Consider the following 19,859-nt stretch of genomic DNA (forward strand, 5'->3'; position numbering starts at 1 on the left):
AAATCTTAAGGACTTCTACAACACAAAAGCAACCGATCGACTGGTATTTCTACCACTGTTAATCATTTGAGGGTACAGGATAAAGCATGCTAATTGTGGAGCAGTTCTAGATACAACTGGTACTTTCTTTGCACAACATATTGCTAGTTTGATATTGGGTTTAAAGATTCCTCCATTAACTTTCTTGCTTTTTTTTTCTTCTATTGTTTACCTGGGATTGCAGAGTTTAAAATCTTGTATTGGATCCCTAACAGAAGAGAGGCATAGGGCCCAGAGTGAAAATGTTGCATTCTGCAGCTGTTACTGTTATCTTGTTGATGAAAACCATATGATGCAGGTAATAGAACAGCATTTATAGGATAATTACCCTGTATGACACAGAGTTCCACTGTTCCATACCTCGTCCTGCTTAGTCCTGTGGTAAATTATTTTATCCACAACAGCAATGTAAAGTAGCTAACTGACCTAACCCTTTGCTGGTACACTCAGATGGAAAGACAGGGTCTATTATCATTCTTTTGAAGAGAATCCCAAGTCTGTCTGATGGTTCCTTCAAATATCCCAGGGAGGACATGGATTGCTGCATGGGTATAAAATGCCAGTGCAGCAGCAGGCTGGTCAAATCCCTGAGTGAACTGAAACAGAGAGACCGGCCTGTCCGAAGCACTGATGGGCATTCAACAGCAGTCAGGCTTTCACCCAGATAACCAGAGGTTGCCCCCGAGTGCTAGTCCTGGTATGAAGTACGCTTTTTACGGTGTGAGTTTTCCGACCACTGACTTATAATAGATAAGTGTTGGTCTCTACAGTATATTTATTATATTTTCCGGCCTTGTGAGGACTATTTTTTATAAAATATTTGATATGCACTGGAAGAACAAATAACTTTATTATTTTTACTTCTAGTGTTGCCCTGCCCTATCCAAAAACACAAACCGAACAAAAAAATTTCACAAGTGTACAGAGAAGTGCCATCACCCTCCTGCTACCAGCAAATGTGTCTTGCATGACAGAGTTACTGGAACTCGTATTAATTTCCCTTTTTTTCAGATTAGCTCAATTGTGTGAAGTAATAAAATAGTTTTCAAAGTGAATTTTTGGCAGTGAAGCAGGAAAAGGCTGTCATTTCGTTTCAAATCTACGAAGGGAAGTATTATCCAATCTGGGGATTTTAATTTGACTCTAATACTTGCTTCACATCTGAAGTGCAATTTGACTACATCTGAATACTTATCAGATGTACCTCTTGATAGATTTGTGTATCACTCAGGTTTTCTTTGCTTATCAGTTATTTCTTCCTCTGCTGTGTGCGTCACTCCGTTTACTGTCGGGAACAAATGAAGTGGTGTCGAGTGTCTGGTGCTGTCCTGCATTGGCAGGGAGGCAGTGCAATGTAGAGGTTCAAATCCCAGCTCTGTCGCTGACAGCCCGAGAGCCTATCTCAGGCGAGCCACTTGACTGCCATGTGTTCAGTTCAGAACAAGCTGTTAGACTGAACCAACAAGTGAACCATTATATCTAAAATGCGTAAATTTCTAAGAGATGCTGTGTGGCATTCAGAGAATGCTTACCCTGTGCATAAAAAAGTTTCCTCTCTGGCTCACTGAGTAAGTTTCCACTAATGCTTTCGTTGCAATTAACAGGATTCTTCAAAAAATTCACAGAGTTTGTAGTAATGTGTACAAATAAATGTACTATTTGGAGACCTACAGAATTTATGGCAATGAATGTCCCTACCAAGTTCCTGAAATAAATATGAAACTCGCAGCTGGTCAGAAACACAACTCACACCAAGTACAATTCTACAAGGAAATTCATTTCAAAGGGTTAGTTTAATCCAGTCCAGTTATGCAATATCTTGTGGCTAAAACGGTTATTTTATGATTTATTTTACTTCCCCTGTCTCTGTGATTCATCATTAAAGTCTACTGAAATCATTAATGCAGTGTCAATCTACAGTATTTAGAGGATCATTCCAGTTGTGCCTTACAATAGATAGCCCCGAAACACTAAAATTGCTCTCTGCTAAGCAGTGTGAGCCCTAATCAGTACCCTTTTATTACAAACAAGCAGGTCCCTCAGCATCAGTGTGAGGTGGTTCCTGCTGTATGCGCAGCACACAGCACTCACGGTGTAGCAGGGCTCGCAGTACGCCTTCTTCTCAACGGCGTAGAAAGGCTGTCCTCGGAGCTTGCGGCTGCAGGTCATGCAGGTGAAGCACTCCACGTGGAAGACCTGGTCCATGGCGGTGCAGCCGCTGCCTTCACCCACCACGTTCTCTGAGCAGCGCGAGCAGCGGCCTGCGGCAGAGAGAGAAAAGTAGAGGGGAGGGGGAGGGTGAAACACGGTACAGAGCCCCGACCCTGATACAATATACTGAGATTCCCCAGTGCTGTAAAGAGCTTCAATTAAATCCAGAAGTTTTACAGTGCATCCCTGTGGAGCTCATTTGTACACAGTGACTGGCATTCTCACAACATAAGTGAACCAGACCAGACCAGGGCTCTGTTCAGTCCCTTTAGCAAACTTAGTGAAATGTGATGCATCATTGAGGGAGGATATCCTGAAGTGGATTAAAACAGGAGGTAATTGGTACAAACTGCCAAAAAAACTGAAAACAAACATGGCCCAATGACTGGCTTCAGACTGCACGCTCACTTGACTGCATGGAAAAGAAAGCCAAGCATTTCCACTGGGACCAGGCTGCAGAAACGGTAAAGGAAACCTCTCGGAAATCCTTTTCCTTTTGGCACCTCGTAAGCAGTCCGTTATATATTTAATAGAGAGGAGAGACACATTTAAACAAAAGAGGATTTTAAACTGTCGGCAGCAGTCGGACATTATAATGGTACTAAAAGTGACAGGTGGATGAAGATGCAAAGGATTGTGCTACAGTGTACGTGAAACCCACATTCCCCTGGGCGGCTATCTCAGTCTGCTCAGATCAGTGCACCCTTGCTGTCTGTGCTCCCTGCATGGGCATCGTGTCCTAAGGTCACACGCCAGGGCAAGCTACTCTTTGCAGCAGCATGTGACATTTCTGGAAGGCTTAGCTAGAAATTATCCAGTAGAAAACAAGAAAAGTGAAATTATATATATATATATATATATATATATATATATATATATATATATAAAGAGAGAGAGAGAGAGAGAGAGAGAGAGAGAGAGAGAGAGAGAGAGAGAGAGAGAGAGAGAGAGAGAGAGAGAGAGAGAGACACACAAATCATACATCACTGTGGCACCTGAGGTACACAGAACATCATATAGGAGAGTTAAAAGAAAAAAGGAAACATATAATAATGTTTTTTCAATGCCAGAGAGACACTAGCGACACTGCTATAAAAGCTGCCATTATTCCTATGATCAGTAGAGCTTAAGAGGAAACGACAGGACAGATCCTGTACCTGTCAACTTTGAGCTGTGCCCCATTTCAGTATACAGGAACTACAATTACAGGAACTGCAAACTTGTCTTTTTATCTTGGGGAGTATCTATAACAGTCAGACATTAATAAAACGGAAGGAGAGAATGCAGCAAAATGAATGCAGAAAGAGCAAAGATGATGGAAATCAGAGGGGCACTGCTGGCAATTCGAATGCAGCCAGCTGGGTACAATCGCAAGCAACAGGCTGGCTTATTTTGTAACTGGGATATTTGTACAGCTTTGAAGGAGTACAAGGACTGAGAACTGAACAAACAGCTGGGGCAACCAAGCTGATATTTAAAGTGAACTGCACGACCTGGAGGAGGGGGGAACAGCCACGGTCGTTACAAGACAAACAAGACGATGTTTGATTTTGGCAACACCATGAAAGGCTTGATGAAGCAACATTTGGAGATTCAATCCTTTTTATGGTCTTGTGCAAAGCTTTGGGGCTATCTGGATATGGGTTAATATTGTTCTTAATGGGTGTGTGATAAAGTGCAAGAGCTGTGCTGTTAGGATCCTCGTTCAAGAGGTGCTGTGCAATTTAAAACGCACAGATACATTTGATACCCCACTGTACACACACAATAATGGATATACAAAACAAATTTCGAGAAGGTTTGCTGAGGGCAATGCGGCTTGAATCTATCAAAGTAAGCCATCACAGGCAGCTTTACCCAGCATACTTAATTCTTTAAGTCCCCCAGTCACCCAGCCGTACAAGTCACTGGCCTTTAGAGGCCCCAAGCTGACAAAAACAATCAATGTCACGGGGTGCTTGACCCTACAGCCGTCTCTTTGTTTCAAACTCATTTCCAAGGTCAGGGCCTCTGTCTTGCCTGTATTTGGAAGGCGGTCAGAGCTGATATCACAGAGCATCAGCCTATCCTCTCGAAGTCGTGGGAGAGGCGTGTGGGTTGCATGCCCATGAGAGCGGGCGTGCATGTGTGTGGAGGGGAGGGATAAGGCCGCTGCAGGAGAACGCATGTGAGACACACAGCACTGCAACGTAAATTTGGCATGGAATTACACGGCAGCTGATAATTGCGCCAGACTCAGTGGAAATGTCTGAGTGAGTCACGTTCTAAGCTTGTCTTCCTTGAAATGATGAGTTCCACTGTTTTAGCGAAAGTGGATTTGTGATAAAGGCACGGTGTGGTATTAAAAAAACTTAAAAAGCTTGGTGCAGTACTTTGTGTGCATATCATGCACAGTCCCTCCAGGGACTGTGCTGAAATGAAAGAAAATGAACTGAGAGTCTCAGACAGAGAACTTTAGATACAGATAAAAAAAAAACACTGCCTGTGCTTGCATCAATGTGCAAGTGTCTGCTGAGCCTGAACGACAGTCGTGCCTTTGGTGGTACAAGACGCTGTTGAATTTGAACGGGCTGTTGAAGCTTGTGCTTCCCTATTTACATAAGACGGGGAAAAGTGTGCACACTGTTGAAATATTGCTGTCCTAGGAACGTGCTGCAGCACTTCAACGCAGTGTTCATTTTTCTTATTATGACACATACAAACGGGAATTGGATTTTAAAGGCAACTAAATAATATGCAAATGCATTCATTCAAAATAAGGACAATGCAGAAAAAGCTACCTGATGGAAATCCTATTAATACACTCAGTTTGAAACATTCTTTACTTTTAAGGACACAAAGCAATCTGAGTGCAAACGGAGTTTGGATTAACCAAAAAGTTGGTTGACCTATATACGGCATCTTTTGTTCGTACCACCGATATATTGTTCGTGCCCTGTTAATAACCCCCCCTAGGATCTCCATGGAAACGAGCGGTGTAGTTTACACTGCTGTCCAGGTTAAATATCCTTGCTAAACAAACAGAAGCATTGCATATGAATATTAGTTTGTGAGGGTTAAATCAGGTGGAAGCAGCGAGTTAGTGTCGGTTACAATCTCAGGAAATTGGGTAATGCAAGATCAGGGGATCAAACATGCGTGGAGATTTGAGAGTTGTACTAGACGTAACCCTCTTCTCAACCAATACACTGCCTGATTTAAATTAACTCTCCTTTTCAACTTCACTGGGTCTATTCAAATCGACATGAGCGACAGCTACTGTTTAAACATTGAATAAAGAGCCCAAGGTTATGAAGGCCTTACAGCAAGCTGTGCATGTTAGTCTCCAGTTTATTAAAAATGTAAAGTGATTAAATGGTGGCTGCATTCAGATCAACCCCTGTATAGGTCTATTGTATAGAAAATAAGGCTCCCATTGCATAGCAGTTTGAGTATTCCTGGTTTTACTATAGGTTTAGTAAAACATAACATTATTCAACAGGTTTTATTCGACTCTATGAAGCTAAATTAGTTAATTAGTATAAGAAACGGGTTTGTAACTAGGAGGCCCCTGGTTCAAATCCCAGCTGAGCCACTGACTCATTGTGTGACCCTGAGCAAGTCACTTAACCTCCTTGTGCTCCGTCTTTCGGGTGAGACGTTGTTGTAAGTGACTCTGCAACTGATGCATAGTTCACCCACCCTAGTCTTGTATCTTGTAAAGCACTTTGTGATGGTGGTCCACTATGAAAGGCGCTATATAAAAATAAAGATTATTATTATTAATAATTCTAACTTTTGGCCAGAGCTGTACACACGTCTTTACGGTGTGATCTATTGCAGCACTAAGCCACTCTGACATTTATTTGCTCAGCTCAGGGAGTTTCTGTGGAATTGCCAGTTGTGATGTTATCTCAGATTAAGTGCTGCCACCTTAGTTTACATATTATGTCACCCACTTAGCAGCTAATGTGTGCTGGCCTGGTTTCACCCACTGACACAGATCTGGGGTTGGCATGGCTTGAGGGTATAGGGGTGGAAATTAGATTCCTATTGCATATCAGTTCCATCCATTTCTGTTTTTACTAACTCTGAGTTTAATAACTATTAACAGAAAATCATTTAACTTCTGCAAAACTGATGGAACACCTGTGTTCCCCTTGCTTCAGCAAAGCAGGAACTGGAACAGCGAGCCAGACAGACACACCACACCACAGGCCAATGAGAATTCTAGAGGCTGGGGCTCTCGAGCCTGCTCGCATTCACGGCTCAGAAGCCAGCCTATCGAAATCACAGTTTGGTTTAAAAGAAGAAAAAAAAGAAAGAATCTGTTGTTTTCAATTTGGGAAATAAGATTTGTAAATGGATGTTAAGCCAAGCAAAAAAGAGCTATTTATATGATAAGTAAGAATGAACACACTCCAGTAACCATAGTTATATACCCATTCAAGGGTCTTGACGCAAACAGAACAGGCAAGTTTAACACTGCATGCTTTGTTTTTCTCTCACTAATTCAGAAGCACAGCCAGGATTAACAACATATTCTAGGACAGCAGCTCACATGCGGTAATAATAATAGCCCATGTTTTAGATTTTTTAAAATTTTTAATTATGAAGATTTTTGGGAATATTTAACTGACCTTTTATTTTCACTTGACTGCACAGTAAATTTGAGAATAACCACAAATGAACATGTTTTTCTGTCCCTTCCTCTGCTACACATGTCAAAACTCACTTTCCATGCAGGGTGCTAATATTAAGTGCAATCAATGGGTTTCGTTCTTGTCGGAGCACCAGCACCTGGGTGGAGATAAGGCTCCCATTGCACAGCAGTTTGTGCATTCCTGGTTTTACTATGAGTTTAATAAGAAACACCTGAGCTTGTCACCTACACACTGTGGCTAATCAAGCTGGTAATAAAACCCAGAATGGGTGACACTGCTAAACAGCAGGAGTCTTATTTTCCAGCCCTGTGATTGCTGCGGTTGCCCTGAAAGCAGTTGCCTTTAACCTGTTCTTACCGAAGTACTCCTCGGAGGGAGGGTGCTCCATGTCGTACAGCATCTTCTTGGTGAGGCGTTCGAGTTCGTCCTCGGGCCGGGCTGCTGTGTGGCTGGGAACAGGGCCAGGGGGCACGGGGGGGATGGAACCACCCTGAAGAACACACAACAAATACAAGCATGTCAGTGACATCAGCCCTACAGGCTTTATCCCAATTACACAGGTATGACTACGGGTGTAAATATACAGGTACGGGCCACATGCATTCCCACCGGGGTTATACTAACACATAGCAGGCTTACTAATGTGCCATGCAGGCTCAAGAAAGGGACTGCAATTAAAACAACATGCATAGAAATGAGATCTTGTACTCTGTCAGTACAGACTGGTGCAGAATGGAGCTTTGTTCCTGCTACTGATGGCCTCTTCAGTAGCTATGGTGGTGCTAATAATACAAAAAAAACCTACTGGGTTCACATCTTGCTTATTACATAAAACATCTCCACTACCACTTCCTTCCCTGAGATAATGTGCAGTAGCCAGCTCCCCTCAATGCTATTAATGGTGGGTGGGCGTGAAGTCGGACGCGCTGTGCTTAACGCCCTGTCAGTGAACCGCAGAGCCAAGAATAACTCTGGAGCATTTCAATATGGGTCTAGGCGATGGGGCTTTGAGAACAGCTGCTTTGAGGCAGTGTGAACAGGAAGCAGGGTTATATATATTATATATATATGAAGTTTCAGCAAGTAGAGCTGCAGAAAGTGTTAACCCTTTCTACACCACCACCACTCCCCTTTCTTGGTTAGCGTTTGGTTAACGGTCTATGTGATGTTGCTATATGTACAGTAGGTAACACCAGGGGGACGGCTCCTTCACTGCTGTGCAGTATTAGAAAGTGCAGCAGTGAGTTCCAGGAGAGAAACCCAGTTGTGTGGTTGTTTGGGCAGGGTTCCACTCACTATTTCAACCGTATCAATGCAATGTGGGGCTCTGTGTCCCTTCAAAGCTTAGCTATTCTGAAGCCGATACCGTGGAGACAGAACTATCGTAATCAGAAATAATAATACAAAAACATTATAAAGCTGTTATTTGTATTCCAAAATAAAGAGCATACCTATCCACCTAAGACTTTTCACATTTACCACAGAGGTTTACAGAAGAGTGGTAACACTGCTTATTCCTTATATTCACATACAGATATACTGTATATGTACAGCAGTTCATTTTCCATCCCTTTCCCACTTACTCTGCATTTACCATATCTACAAAATAAACGAGCACGTGTCATTGTCACTATTACATTACAGTCACTCTCCCCCAGTCTCTCTTCACTTCTATTACATGTCCTTACATCATCTTTTCTGTGTGTTCGCAAGACCCAGATAGGAATAGTGAGAGGCCACTAGAACAAGTGCTATTCTGCATGACAAGGCAGGCAGGTCCTGTAAGCTCAGACCTGCTTGGTCCTTACTCCACAGTGCAATTAGCTTAGCATTATTAAACAGCAGCAGAGCTTGCTAGACGTACTGTTATTCCCTGATTTCACTGAATTAAGCTGCCTAGTTTATGCTTCTCCATGCACTGTCCTTGTTAAATAAACAGAACACTGCGGCAGTCAGAGTAGCTGAAAGAAATATTGTGCCTTAACTTCGGTATAGCTGGAACAATCCTATTTGTGTTTGTGGGAGTCAAGTGAATAAACTGTGGAGGAAACTGTTCAGCATTTCTGCATTCTGACTGTGATGATAATTAAGGGCGATTGTAAAATTATTTAACATTGAGGGAGACTGGTAAGAAGCAGCTCAGCAAACGGAAGCTACCACACAACCAACTAGACAGGAAAGCATTTCAAAACCCAGTGGAACACCATACAATATGTAAAAGCAGGCGTACGTACATCCATCCAGACAACTGCGCATTGAAGAAAAATTACAAATGAAAAGGATAAAGCAGCTGCAGTCAAAACATCAATTTCTTGGTTCTACTTACAGCCTGAGATTAAATAAATCCAGAAACATTTAAATTAAATTTAGGTTTAAAGAACAAGCCCCCTCTACTTGTGACCTAGTTACTGGGGTTACACACTCTACCGTTGAGCCTTCTATCCTCTGCCTAATTGATTCTGTACTTATGCTGCATTAATAAAACGCAATGCCGTCTCAACATGTTACAACGGCTGCATCAGAAAATAAAGCAGAACTTTATATTTCCGACAGTTGCCTGTCTGCACTCAAATGAGTCCGGTTTAACCCCTATGGAGACAAGAGGCCAATTATAACAGACCCATTTCTTGCCTATGGCACTGTCCTGGGACTATGCTTACCCCTTCCTTTCTTCCTACAATTAGCTGCAGCTAAATGAGGCTGCCCTGTACAAATATGAAGGATGAAAAATGAAAGAGGATTCTGCGGAAAGCAGATACAGTAGAAGACATCATAACATTATTATCCATTGTCTTCTAAAGTCTGCTGGACTCTCCTAAAAAAAGAAAAAACTACTTGCAGCCTGTGAAATAGCCTTTCCTCCATACGGTAGCTTTAATCATAAATTCTAAAGACAAAACTATAAGAAGCGGAGTCAAATGGACCCGGATGTTTAAGCTACCCAAATCCTTAGATTGCATTAGGGTTAAGTGCCACTGAGTAATCGGGTGGAGCAGAAGAACCTCAAGCTGGCCATGCCCAGCAGGTGGAGCCGTCCATTCAGTAAAGAAGAGCGGCATATTCCCGTAAGCTGCATGATAACAGCATGTTCCCGTAAGCTGCATGATAACGGAATACACGATTTAGAGAATGGACCATGCTTACAGAAAATATCACTCCCAATGCCTGCAGCAGCAGAGCATTTCAACAGAAGACAGCTGTGACGGACAGCCCTTCTGAACGCATGCTGACTCAGATCAGCTCCTCAGCACATTCTTGTTCTTACTGAAAAGCATAAAGAAAATCTTAATAAAGAAACTAGACAAACACAACTTCCTTTTAATGGCAACATATGTGCAAACTACTGTAAACAAGTTGATGATCCACTATTCTTGAATTTAGCGTATAAGACTGGACCTGACATTGTAAAGAATAAGGTGGCTTTAATTAAACACATACCGAGATGCTTTATAACACCAGTTCAGGTTTTTTCTATGAAGTATGTCCATCTTCTTTACCTAATTAAGAGCTTACCAAAAATTAACACAGTAGTGTAGTATTCTTGATAATGAAGGGGCTATTAACTGAATTGCACAGTAGACCTGGTGAATAACACATTCCTCTATTTTCTTGACTAATCCAGTAAACTAGGATTTTGGCTTGGAAACCAGGATCTTCTGTTCTCTTCAGCTTCTGTTAGCCCAAACTCTTTAAGTGATATGCAAACTGGGAAAAACTTAGCACTGGGAACTGGGAACAGTTAGCAAGCTCACTGATCAAGTTAAACACAGTGAATCAGGCCCTGCTGGAAGCAACACACTGGCTCAGACTTGGAAAAGTGCCACTTGATTCTCCTTGTACTCCCTCTTCGGGTCTGTGGCACATTTTTTGTACATATTTAAGCAGCAGCTGTGCAGAGCGAAGATTCTTGCATAACCTGGCATAGCGTATGGTGCACTGCACCCAGTGCTCTGAGTATTTAATTATCTGGTTCAACAGAGTGGGTTTTCAGATTCTTTTAAATCACTTGAAGTCCTTCTTGAGAAACACCCCTCTACATCTCGTTTTGCTGTTACAGGGAGATCCGATCTTCAGATGACGGGTTACCCGAAAATGATTACAGAGTAAAAACTTGTTAACAAAATATGCATTCTCTTTCTTATTCCAGGAAATACGATTTAAAACAAGCATGTCCATAACATACAAAACCATGCCAACAGATACAAAATTAGCGTAATCAGCATCAATGAAAAAAGATAACCAAGATTTACAGCCACTGCATGTAACTTTCCAAATGTGCCTCTCTTTATAATCCCATATTAAATGCCTATTCATGATGACATAATCTCCTTATCACTTCACATGAATCCCATGCATTAATTACATTTGAATTCCTGACACTTACAAATTAAAAAGCCAACTGATAGACACAATGCATCCAGCTGGATCAAAGAACGCAACCTTTAACATATTTATTTACCTGGGTTTTGTATTGCCATTAGTATCACAATATGAAGATTCACCAAGACATTCAACAACACACACAGATATGCAAGGACAGCAAACAGCCAGATCTCCAAGCTCCAATAAATACATTGCACAAAGATGTTTTGCTTCAATAAAGATAATCACCAGAAAGCGTGTTTGCCAGATACAGTTTTAATTAGATGTCATCACTTCTTTGCAGTTCACTGATATGCGGCACATCTGAGCACTGATTGTTGTGAGGGCTGAACTTTAACTGTGCTGAAGGGAATTCATATTTTTCTATGAGTGTGTTACCAATTCCTTTCCAATTTCACTTCAAAAAGCTTATTAAAGTTTACAGATACATTCACTGGGGATTATGTCAAAAGATCATTCCGGGTGAGAGTACAAGCCCAGCCCTGTGCGGAGGAGAGGATGGGGACGCTGCCAAACAAATCAATCAATCAAGACCCTTCAAGATCTCTGAAATGGCAAGCTGCAACACAATAAATCTGTAGAATGCACCCATTCTAGAACAGCTTTTATCCGACACCATGGGCTTGATTCTCGACGTTCTTCACTCCAAATCGTCAGCAGCACAGTTTATATAAAGTGATTAACCCAGTCATGCATAGCTCAGGTTTGCAAGTGGTTCTAAGGGCTTGCAATACTTGTTTCTTATTTTTATTAGTATTGTAATCAGTGTTCTTTTCCGCCTGTTTTTTTTTTTTTTTTTTTTTTTTAGTGGATGCTCTTGCTATGTGGCTGTGTGTGATCCAGGTCAATGCAGTTAAAGTACACAGAGGAATATGTATGTGGTGTCTAGATCCATACTGGAAGATGGTACAATCACTGCTGAGCATGTGCACTGCTTAGCAAGCAAGCATACAGGGCATGCTAAAAGAACAAGCCATCGTACCGCGGGACGCCTGCGTTACAATTGCTACGGAGCACAAATCTAGTTGGAGCTCCTTCATTGTAGCTTAGCGTCCTGCAACACCGCGCTGGGCCTCAACCCAACCCTGATATGAAGCAATGGGCAGCTGCAAGAGCGCCTCAGTTCTCATGTAAATATTTTGCTCAAAGACTACAGCTCACCTATTGTCTCGCCACTATTACAGCACAGAGAACGATGTGTATTTAACTAAAGTAAAAGTTATATTGACAGGTCCTGACACAAACCTCATGCCCTGTCCAACGTAAAAACTTCAGGAAAATGGATTAGTGCTGCATGTGACTTCACAGTTTGCTTAAAGAGAGGAACACTAATATTGCAGCACTGTATTAGAACTGTCTGTCTGATTGATGGGGACGTTGCTGACCTCGAAATGCCTTTGGGTTGCGCAATTTATAATAATCCCTGTCATGTGACAGCCAAGCCCAGCAATTACAGAACTCCTTGACAACCTCTGCCTCCCTGACACGTAGGATGTCACAGGATTAACGATTAATTCAGATAAAATCAGAACCCCTTTCTTTATCTGAAAATAGATTGAATTAAAAAAATCCACTGCTTCAAAATGAAATCCTAGCACTGGATGCTGCCAGCTCAGAATATCGTTTAGAAAAAATCAGCAGACAATCGACACCAATAACAACCTGTTAAGGAAAGCTACATTATCGACATTAGCCAGAACACTGAAGGGGAAAAAACAACCTGGTCTGTAAACAGATCAAACTTCAGAACGGTGCTTGAGAGCAGTACAAACAAGCTGTGGCAATGAAGCATGAGGTTAATGCAAAAATAATACAAAACTAATAAACAAACAAAGAAGCAGCAGGGCTCAACAATCAGGTTTCAGTTCAATTCACTGCGGCTCAACAAGCCTGAAAGCCTGACTGTTGCATAACGCCAAAAACTGTGTGAGCTGCTTACAAACAACTATGCTCTGTAAAGTGCTTACCTCCAGGTAGAGTTCGGACAGTACTAGTGTAAGAAATTCAAAATCCGTTCCCTGTCATTAAAGGATGAGCGCATGAAATGTATTCCTTTATTTGTAGTTTTCTTTCACCTAAACTGTTTATCAATGCTTTTGAATATCATGTTGCTTTTGAATATCACCTACATCTTGAAAAAGAGCAATATTACTGAAAAGTTATGGAAAACATAGAAACACTGAATAAGTTAAGGATTGATGCCAGTGAGCTTCTCTCATGCACAATAACTGAAAAGTAATCTAAAAATAAATAGTTGAAATCAATCAGACTTAAAACTACGGTGAGGAGAGGGGGGAGGGGGCATTTGTTGAAACATCAGTGAAAAGTGTTCGAAGGTGTTCGAAGGTGTCTTCTGGTGGGAGAAGAGATTAAACAGAGGAGCTGGCATCCAGAGCCGTTTTCCCCCTTAGTCTCATTCAGTTTTAGGGGCAGTATGCCACCTATGTTCTTCTTTCTGCATTGAAGGGTTTCAAACTGGCCTCTGTAATCCTCGGAAATGGACATTCAAACTAATTTCCTCCATCAGAGCAAAAGTTGAAGAGCCTGACCTCTGCCAGCCTACAATCCTAACGAGAACACAAGAGTCCCAGCTCCCATGTCTGTAATAAGATATCCATCAACTAGGCTTTTGGAAGTGGGGTGGCAGTGTAATTAAAAAAAGTAGCAAGGGGGAACTAAATAAAAAGGTCAAACACTATATGGCTTCGAATGCAATACAATGAAGGGCGTTAAAAAGTTGTAGACTAGTACTGTCTATGCAACAAAGCGTGTATTATGTATTATTATTATTATGAGTATCAATTTTAGTACAGTGCTCAACTCACATGAGTTAATAAAACCAAGAAAGCCATGGGAAATGATAGCAGGTCATGCAACACAAATTTGAGACAGATAGATATGAATTTATTCTTAAAGATTTGCCTGAGCCCGGTGTTGAAATCTGAAAGAGTAACAGCATGCCTCCCATCAAGAGATAAACTGTGCCAGACAGAGAGTTCACGATAAGCAAACATGTCTGTTGCAATCAGCTGTGCGCTTGGTTTCCACTGACAACCACTTGCTCTGATCTTACTAGAATGTTTTTTTTTTTTTTTAGAAAGTACTGTTGACAGTACTGCAAGACACTGAAAAATGTTATTATTGATCATTTCAGAATCCCTAAACATGTGCTAAAACTTTAAAATACCATCCGCCATGTCTGTTGTACACATGCTTATAAAAGTTTACCATGGTATTTTTGCAACTTTACCCCGCTTTTCCCTATGTATTAACTGTAGTTTGCCATGTTTATTATTATGCTTTACCTATGCTTCATTACACTGTGCTATGCTTTTAGTCTGGTAAACATTTCTAAAGTATGCATTAGTATTATATGATACGAGACATATCGAGAGAGAGCACATTGAACTGTGTACATCCTGGGCAAACAGCAAAGAGAAACAGGCTCTGCAGCACCTGCTTTAATGCAAATAAATTCATAAATAAATAATATTTCTATAGCTATATATTTTTGGCAGCTTCTACAAATATTCCAGTGTTCACATGTTGACACAGAAATGAAGAGGGAGTAAGGAGTTAAAAACAACCTTGTCTAGTTTACTATCTTGTTTTCTCTGCTGATGACATGTGCTCCCCTTAGGCCCTGCAATGCAAAGGATGTTTCACTCAGGTGTGGACAAGTTCAGTAAGCCAGAGCTTTTCTTTCCAACCAGGAAGAGCTGTTCCCTTTTATTTTGGAATCTGTGAACCCAGCCCAGTATTAAAAGTATTGGTACCTTACAGAAATTCTACACTGAAAAAGACCATTGACATTAACTCTTATTGAACAGTTTAAAAATCTCTTCTCCTTGCATGCATCACACTGATTTCTTTCTTTCAGCAGATTTTTCTGATTAAACAGTTTGGATTGTCCAAAAGGAAGTTACTGCAATCAGTTGTTAACCCTAAACAGCTCCATATGCAGTTGTGTGTTTGCTCTCTCAGCAACTGCAGCGAGATGACATTCATTCTGCTCTGACTAGGATCAAATGCTGTCTTCCTGTTTATTATGCTGCGTTCCTGATTAGTGCAGCTCGTGCTTGATACACATGATGTACGGCAGCTTCTTAACGGACCACTGACCTCGCTGCTAACATGCTATACAACTGTTTGTTTTTTTTCCCCTCGGTATTTCACTGACATGTCTCTGTGACAGTATTCCAGAGGTTTGCAAAAATGCAAGAAAAAATCTGAGGAAAAGCTAAGGACACTGTCACAAAAAAATAAATTAAAATGTCGCTTTCTAATCCACCTTTGTCAAGATCTTAACAGTGAGATTGCTGGGCTTAACAGTTTACTCCTGCCACACTAAAGGGGATAATTCCCAAGTCAGATAGGGACCGGTACACCCAGGCTCAATAAAAAAAAAAATCATCGGGGTTTTGAAACAGAAGCCACGGCTTGTCAGAAAAATGAAATGAGAAGGTGTAAACCCCAAAAGAAAAGCGGATGTAAAATATTCCGAAAGGTTAAAAAAAAAAAAAAAAAACGCAGCATACCTTTTTTTTTTTTAAGGAAGCTGAACCTTAAGGCTTTGTTAATCAACCTGCCTCAATTTACTAGAAATGTGCTTTAAAGAAATGAGAACTCAGGCAGGTATTACCTGCCAAGTCGCATCCCTGTGCACTGAAGTTCCCTCTATAATGGAATCCAACTTAAATAAACACAAAGATTAAGTGAACTTGAAAAGTTCCTTTAAGTTCAGTCTTTAAAAGAAGTACTGTTACTGTATCTGCTAGTCCAGTCCCTGCTATCACCATTAGATAATATTTCAGAAAATGTCAAGTGAATGAATGTTACAAATGCATTGCCAGCATACTTTCCCCACAAGAGGAGCTTTGTTAATTTGAACATCTGGTCCTAGTCACAAGACTTTAACACACACATGAGAATAATTTTGTACTTCATTTATCATAATGAGAAAAAAAAATAAAATAAAGAAATCATTTACCTTTTGTGAATAATGCACAATTTGTTGCAATAATTATTTGCAAAAGGCATAAAAAGCTGATTTCTAGTACAAAATGGCATGAGATTTCTTTGCAGAACCTCTTAATTTTAGGTAGGAAATCTAAACATCATTACAGTGGAAAAAGAAAGGTACCCTAGAAATTATATCAATTGGGAGTAAATAAAAAACAACATATCAACTGGTATCTTCCCAAGGATTTAAACAATGTATCAGAGTGGCTTCAGATCTTACCTTCTGCTGCATCCCTGGGGCAGCTCCGTACTGTGCCATGGGTGCTGGGGCCATGGCTGGAGGCGGGTCGGTGATGTATGTCTTCCTGGGGCCTGGAGGCTGATATCCTGGGCCAGAGGTGGCAGAAGTGGGATAAGCCGGCTCGGGTCTCCAGGTGTTCTGAGCTCCATAGGCAGCGCCTTGACCCACTCCTCCAGGGTACTGGGGCTCATAGTAAGCCCTTGGAGGAGGAGGAGCATGGCTGGCCATGGGTTCAGGCTGGCGTGACGGCTGTGGAGGGCCGTATGCAAAATCAGGGCTGCGGGGCTGGGTAGGCATGTATTGGACTGGGCCAGGGGATCGAGATGGTTGTTGGGGATATTGCTGGTTGTAGGCCGGGGATAAGCCCTGCGGCCCCGGGGGCATGTAATGAGGACTGGGCTGGGCGCTCTTCACCTGCACGTTGAAAGTCGGACGGGTGGGAGTGGAGGCTGTGGTGTAGGAGGCAGGGACTGGATGAGGCATTGACTGTGGTTTGGGCACCACTATGCCAGCAGCAGGAGCAGAAGGACCAGTAGCAGGTTGGGGCTTGGCAGCGGATCTCTTGGTGGCCGTCAGGGGTGGCTGGGTTGGGATCACCATGCGCTTGTGTCCAGTGACAGGAGTGGATAACGTTGAGGTGTTAGACAAGGTTCCTCCGTAGTTCTGGAAAAAAAAAAAAGAAAAAGCGCATTTAGGATATACAGAGGGGAAAACAATCAAGGGCTCAGGCTTTTAGAGAATACACAGAGAACATGAAAGATCTGAACCCTGCATAAGAAATAGCACTGCAAGAGGATGCAATGAAGAGGGCGCATAGTCTTAACTACAGAACAGATTCCATTTTAATGCTGTGTCAACCACTTATTTGACTGTGTGTTGAGGTTAATTTGGCTTGCCATCGGAGTGAAGCACTCTAGAAACACCATGCATGCAAGCTAGGACTCAATGTAAAACCTGCAAGGGCTCAAACTGCTATGTCAGCCCACACAGTCCATTTGTTTGATGCTGTCTAATTTCCCAGAAAACACCCGTTTTGTATATACGTTATCAGACAATTCAGTTCCGTGAGCGTTATTTATGTGTGGCTGCACTGTGAAAGTAATCAGACTGCCTGGTTGTTTGGTTTCGATTGCAATGCAGCTCTAAATCATGTGCAGGGTCAGCCACATACACAGATTTTGAAGCTTGAGGCAATAACATCATAAAACATGGGTCATCAAGCTTTGAGCCCTGAATGGATTTTTTGGAATGTAGACTGTGACAGTGTCTTGGCAATTGCACAGTACAGTACAGCACTGCTGACTCTGAAAGAACATCTACATTGTTCACAGGTTTATATTGACAAGCCAACCATGGCAATACTGACAACGCATGCCCATTCAGTAAGGTTTATGGTTAATAATGTCCAATCTGTTGATGATGTTATGGCAGATGTTTCTGTTTATTTAGTTTCTTTTTTTTTCCATTATCCAACCCCTGTATATGCTCAACATGTACCACACTGTAGTGCCTGGAACTCAAATTCTGCAACGCAGAATTCAGAAAGCAGCAGACATGTTAAAACAGACCATGGGTGTTCTACTTTACAACTCATTTAAAAACTCATTAAACCTTACAAGCAAAGTAAAAGTGCAAGCTATTAAAACTGCACACAGCTGTAACTCAGTTACAGAGACCTTTATACAATCACAAAGGCACTGGGAAGCAAGCTGCTGTTTCAACTCCAGCTTTTTTTTTTTTTTTTTTTTTTTTTTTTTTTTAATGATTGCTCAACTGGCAACAAATTACTGTCAGGAAAGTAATTTGTGACTAAACAGAATCCCAATGACAGCAAACAGTGTAGCGGACAGCTTTCCCAGTCGGTTCATAGAGGACAGTCTAGCAGACAGCTTTCTCGGTCGGTTCACAGAGGACAGTCTAGTGGACAGCTTTCCCAGTCGGTTTATAGAGGAAAGTCTAGCAGACAGCTTGCCCGGTCTGTTTATACAGGCAGTCTAGCGGACAGCTTTCCCGGTCGGTTCATAGAGGGCAGTCTAGCGGACAGCTTTCCCAGTCGGTTTATAGAGGAAAGTCTAGCAGACAGCTTGCCCGGTCTGTTTATACAGGCAGTCTAGCGGACAGCTTTCCCGGTCGGTTCATAGAGGGCAGTCTAGCGGACAGCTTTCCCAGTCGGTCTATAGAGGCAGTCTAGCGGACAGCTTTCCCGGTCGGTTCATAGAGGGCAGTCTAGCAAACAGCTTTCCCGGTTGGTTTATAGAGGCAGTCTAGCGGACAGCTTTCCCAGTCGGTTCATAGAGGGCAGTCTAGCGAACAGCTTTCCCGGTTGGTTTATAGAGGCAGTCTAGCGGACAGCTTTCCCGGTCAGTTCATAGAGGGCAGTCTAGCGAGCAGCTTTCCCAGTCGGTTTATAGAGGGCAGTCTAGCGAACAGCTCGCCTGGTCTGTTTATACAGGCAGTCTAGCAGACAGCTCGCCCGGTCGGTTCATAGAGGGCAGTCTAGCGGACATCTTTCCCAGTCGGTTTATAGAGGGCAGTCTAGCGGACAGCTTTCCCGGTTGGTTTATAGAGGCAGTCTAGCGGACAGCTTTCCCGGTCGGTTCATAGAGAGCAGTCTAGCGGACAGCTCGCCCGGTTGGTTTATAGAGGCAGTCTAGCGGACAGCTCTCCCGGCCGGTTTGCTTGTTGTCTCTTCTCGACGCTGGCACTCTTTGGATACTGTGTACCTGGGGCTTTAATGGCCATCGTAAGATGACTGTGGAGTTCAATAAAAAACACACACAAAAGCAGTGTCTGAAAAGACTTCTGCAGGACCCATATGGACACCTGCTGGAACTGGGCCAGGCCTGTGTCAATCCTGCAAACTGTGAAAGAGATTCTGAGCAGTCAACGGTCATGTCTGTAATTCTAACATGTTCAGCTGGCCTCAGTGCAAGAGAAGAATGCAATGACTTCATGGTGTAACACCAGCCAGTTAGCTGTTGGCATGCATTTATTTGATTAAAGTGACACTGGGGTATTGGATGCCTTTCTCTTGTACAAACCCCTCTTGTTTTATCTTTGCAGTGCATTTTGAAAACACTATTCATTACACAATGGTGCATCCCTTGAATGATGATTTAGCTACTCAGCCCCATACATTTTGCTGGACAGTTGATGCTTCACAGAGGTTTAATCATTATAATGGCAACTGATTCAGGGCCATATCTTAATTAGTTTAATGCTGTCATGTGTTTGTAATCTTGCATCCCCTCTACTGAAACCACTAGCCTAATACATTAGACAGAGCTTTCAAATACTTTCAAATTTCAAACACTGCTTTT

At 42.1% G+C, this 19,859-nt stretch overlaps 1 protein-coding gene across 7 annotated transcripts in view; it reads right to left on the reverse strand.

Annotated features, from left to right (window-relative positions):
• LOC121326657 (lipoma-preferred partner homolog) overlaps positions 1–19,859 on the reverse strand; it is a 104,108-nt gene that overhangs the window by 9,658 nt on the left and 74,591 nt on the right. For all 7 annotated transcript variants that reach the window (XM_041270002.1, XM_041269997.1, XM_041270000.1 and 4 more), the window contains 3 exons: positions 16,519–17,202; positions 7,251–7,383; positions 2,131–2,300 (listed from right to left, as the gene is read on the reverse strand). In XM_041270002.1, the coding sequence (XP_041125936.1) occupies positions 2,131–2,300; positions 7,251–7,383; positions 16,519–17,202 (987 nt within the window). The remainder of the gene's footprint in view (positions 1–2,130; positions 2,301–7,250; positions 7,384–16,518; positions 17,203–19,859) is intronic.

The sequence above is a fragment of the Polyodon spathula genome, chromosome 14, assembly GCF_017654505.1.
Source record: "Polyodon spathula isolate WHYD16114869_AA chromosome 14, ASM1765450v1, whole genome shotgun sequence".
Classification (NCBI taxonomy): domain Eukaryota; kingdom Metazoa; phylum Chordata; class Actinopteri; order Acipenseriformes; family Polyodontidae; genus Polyodon; species Polyodon spathula.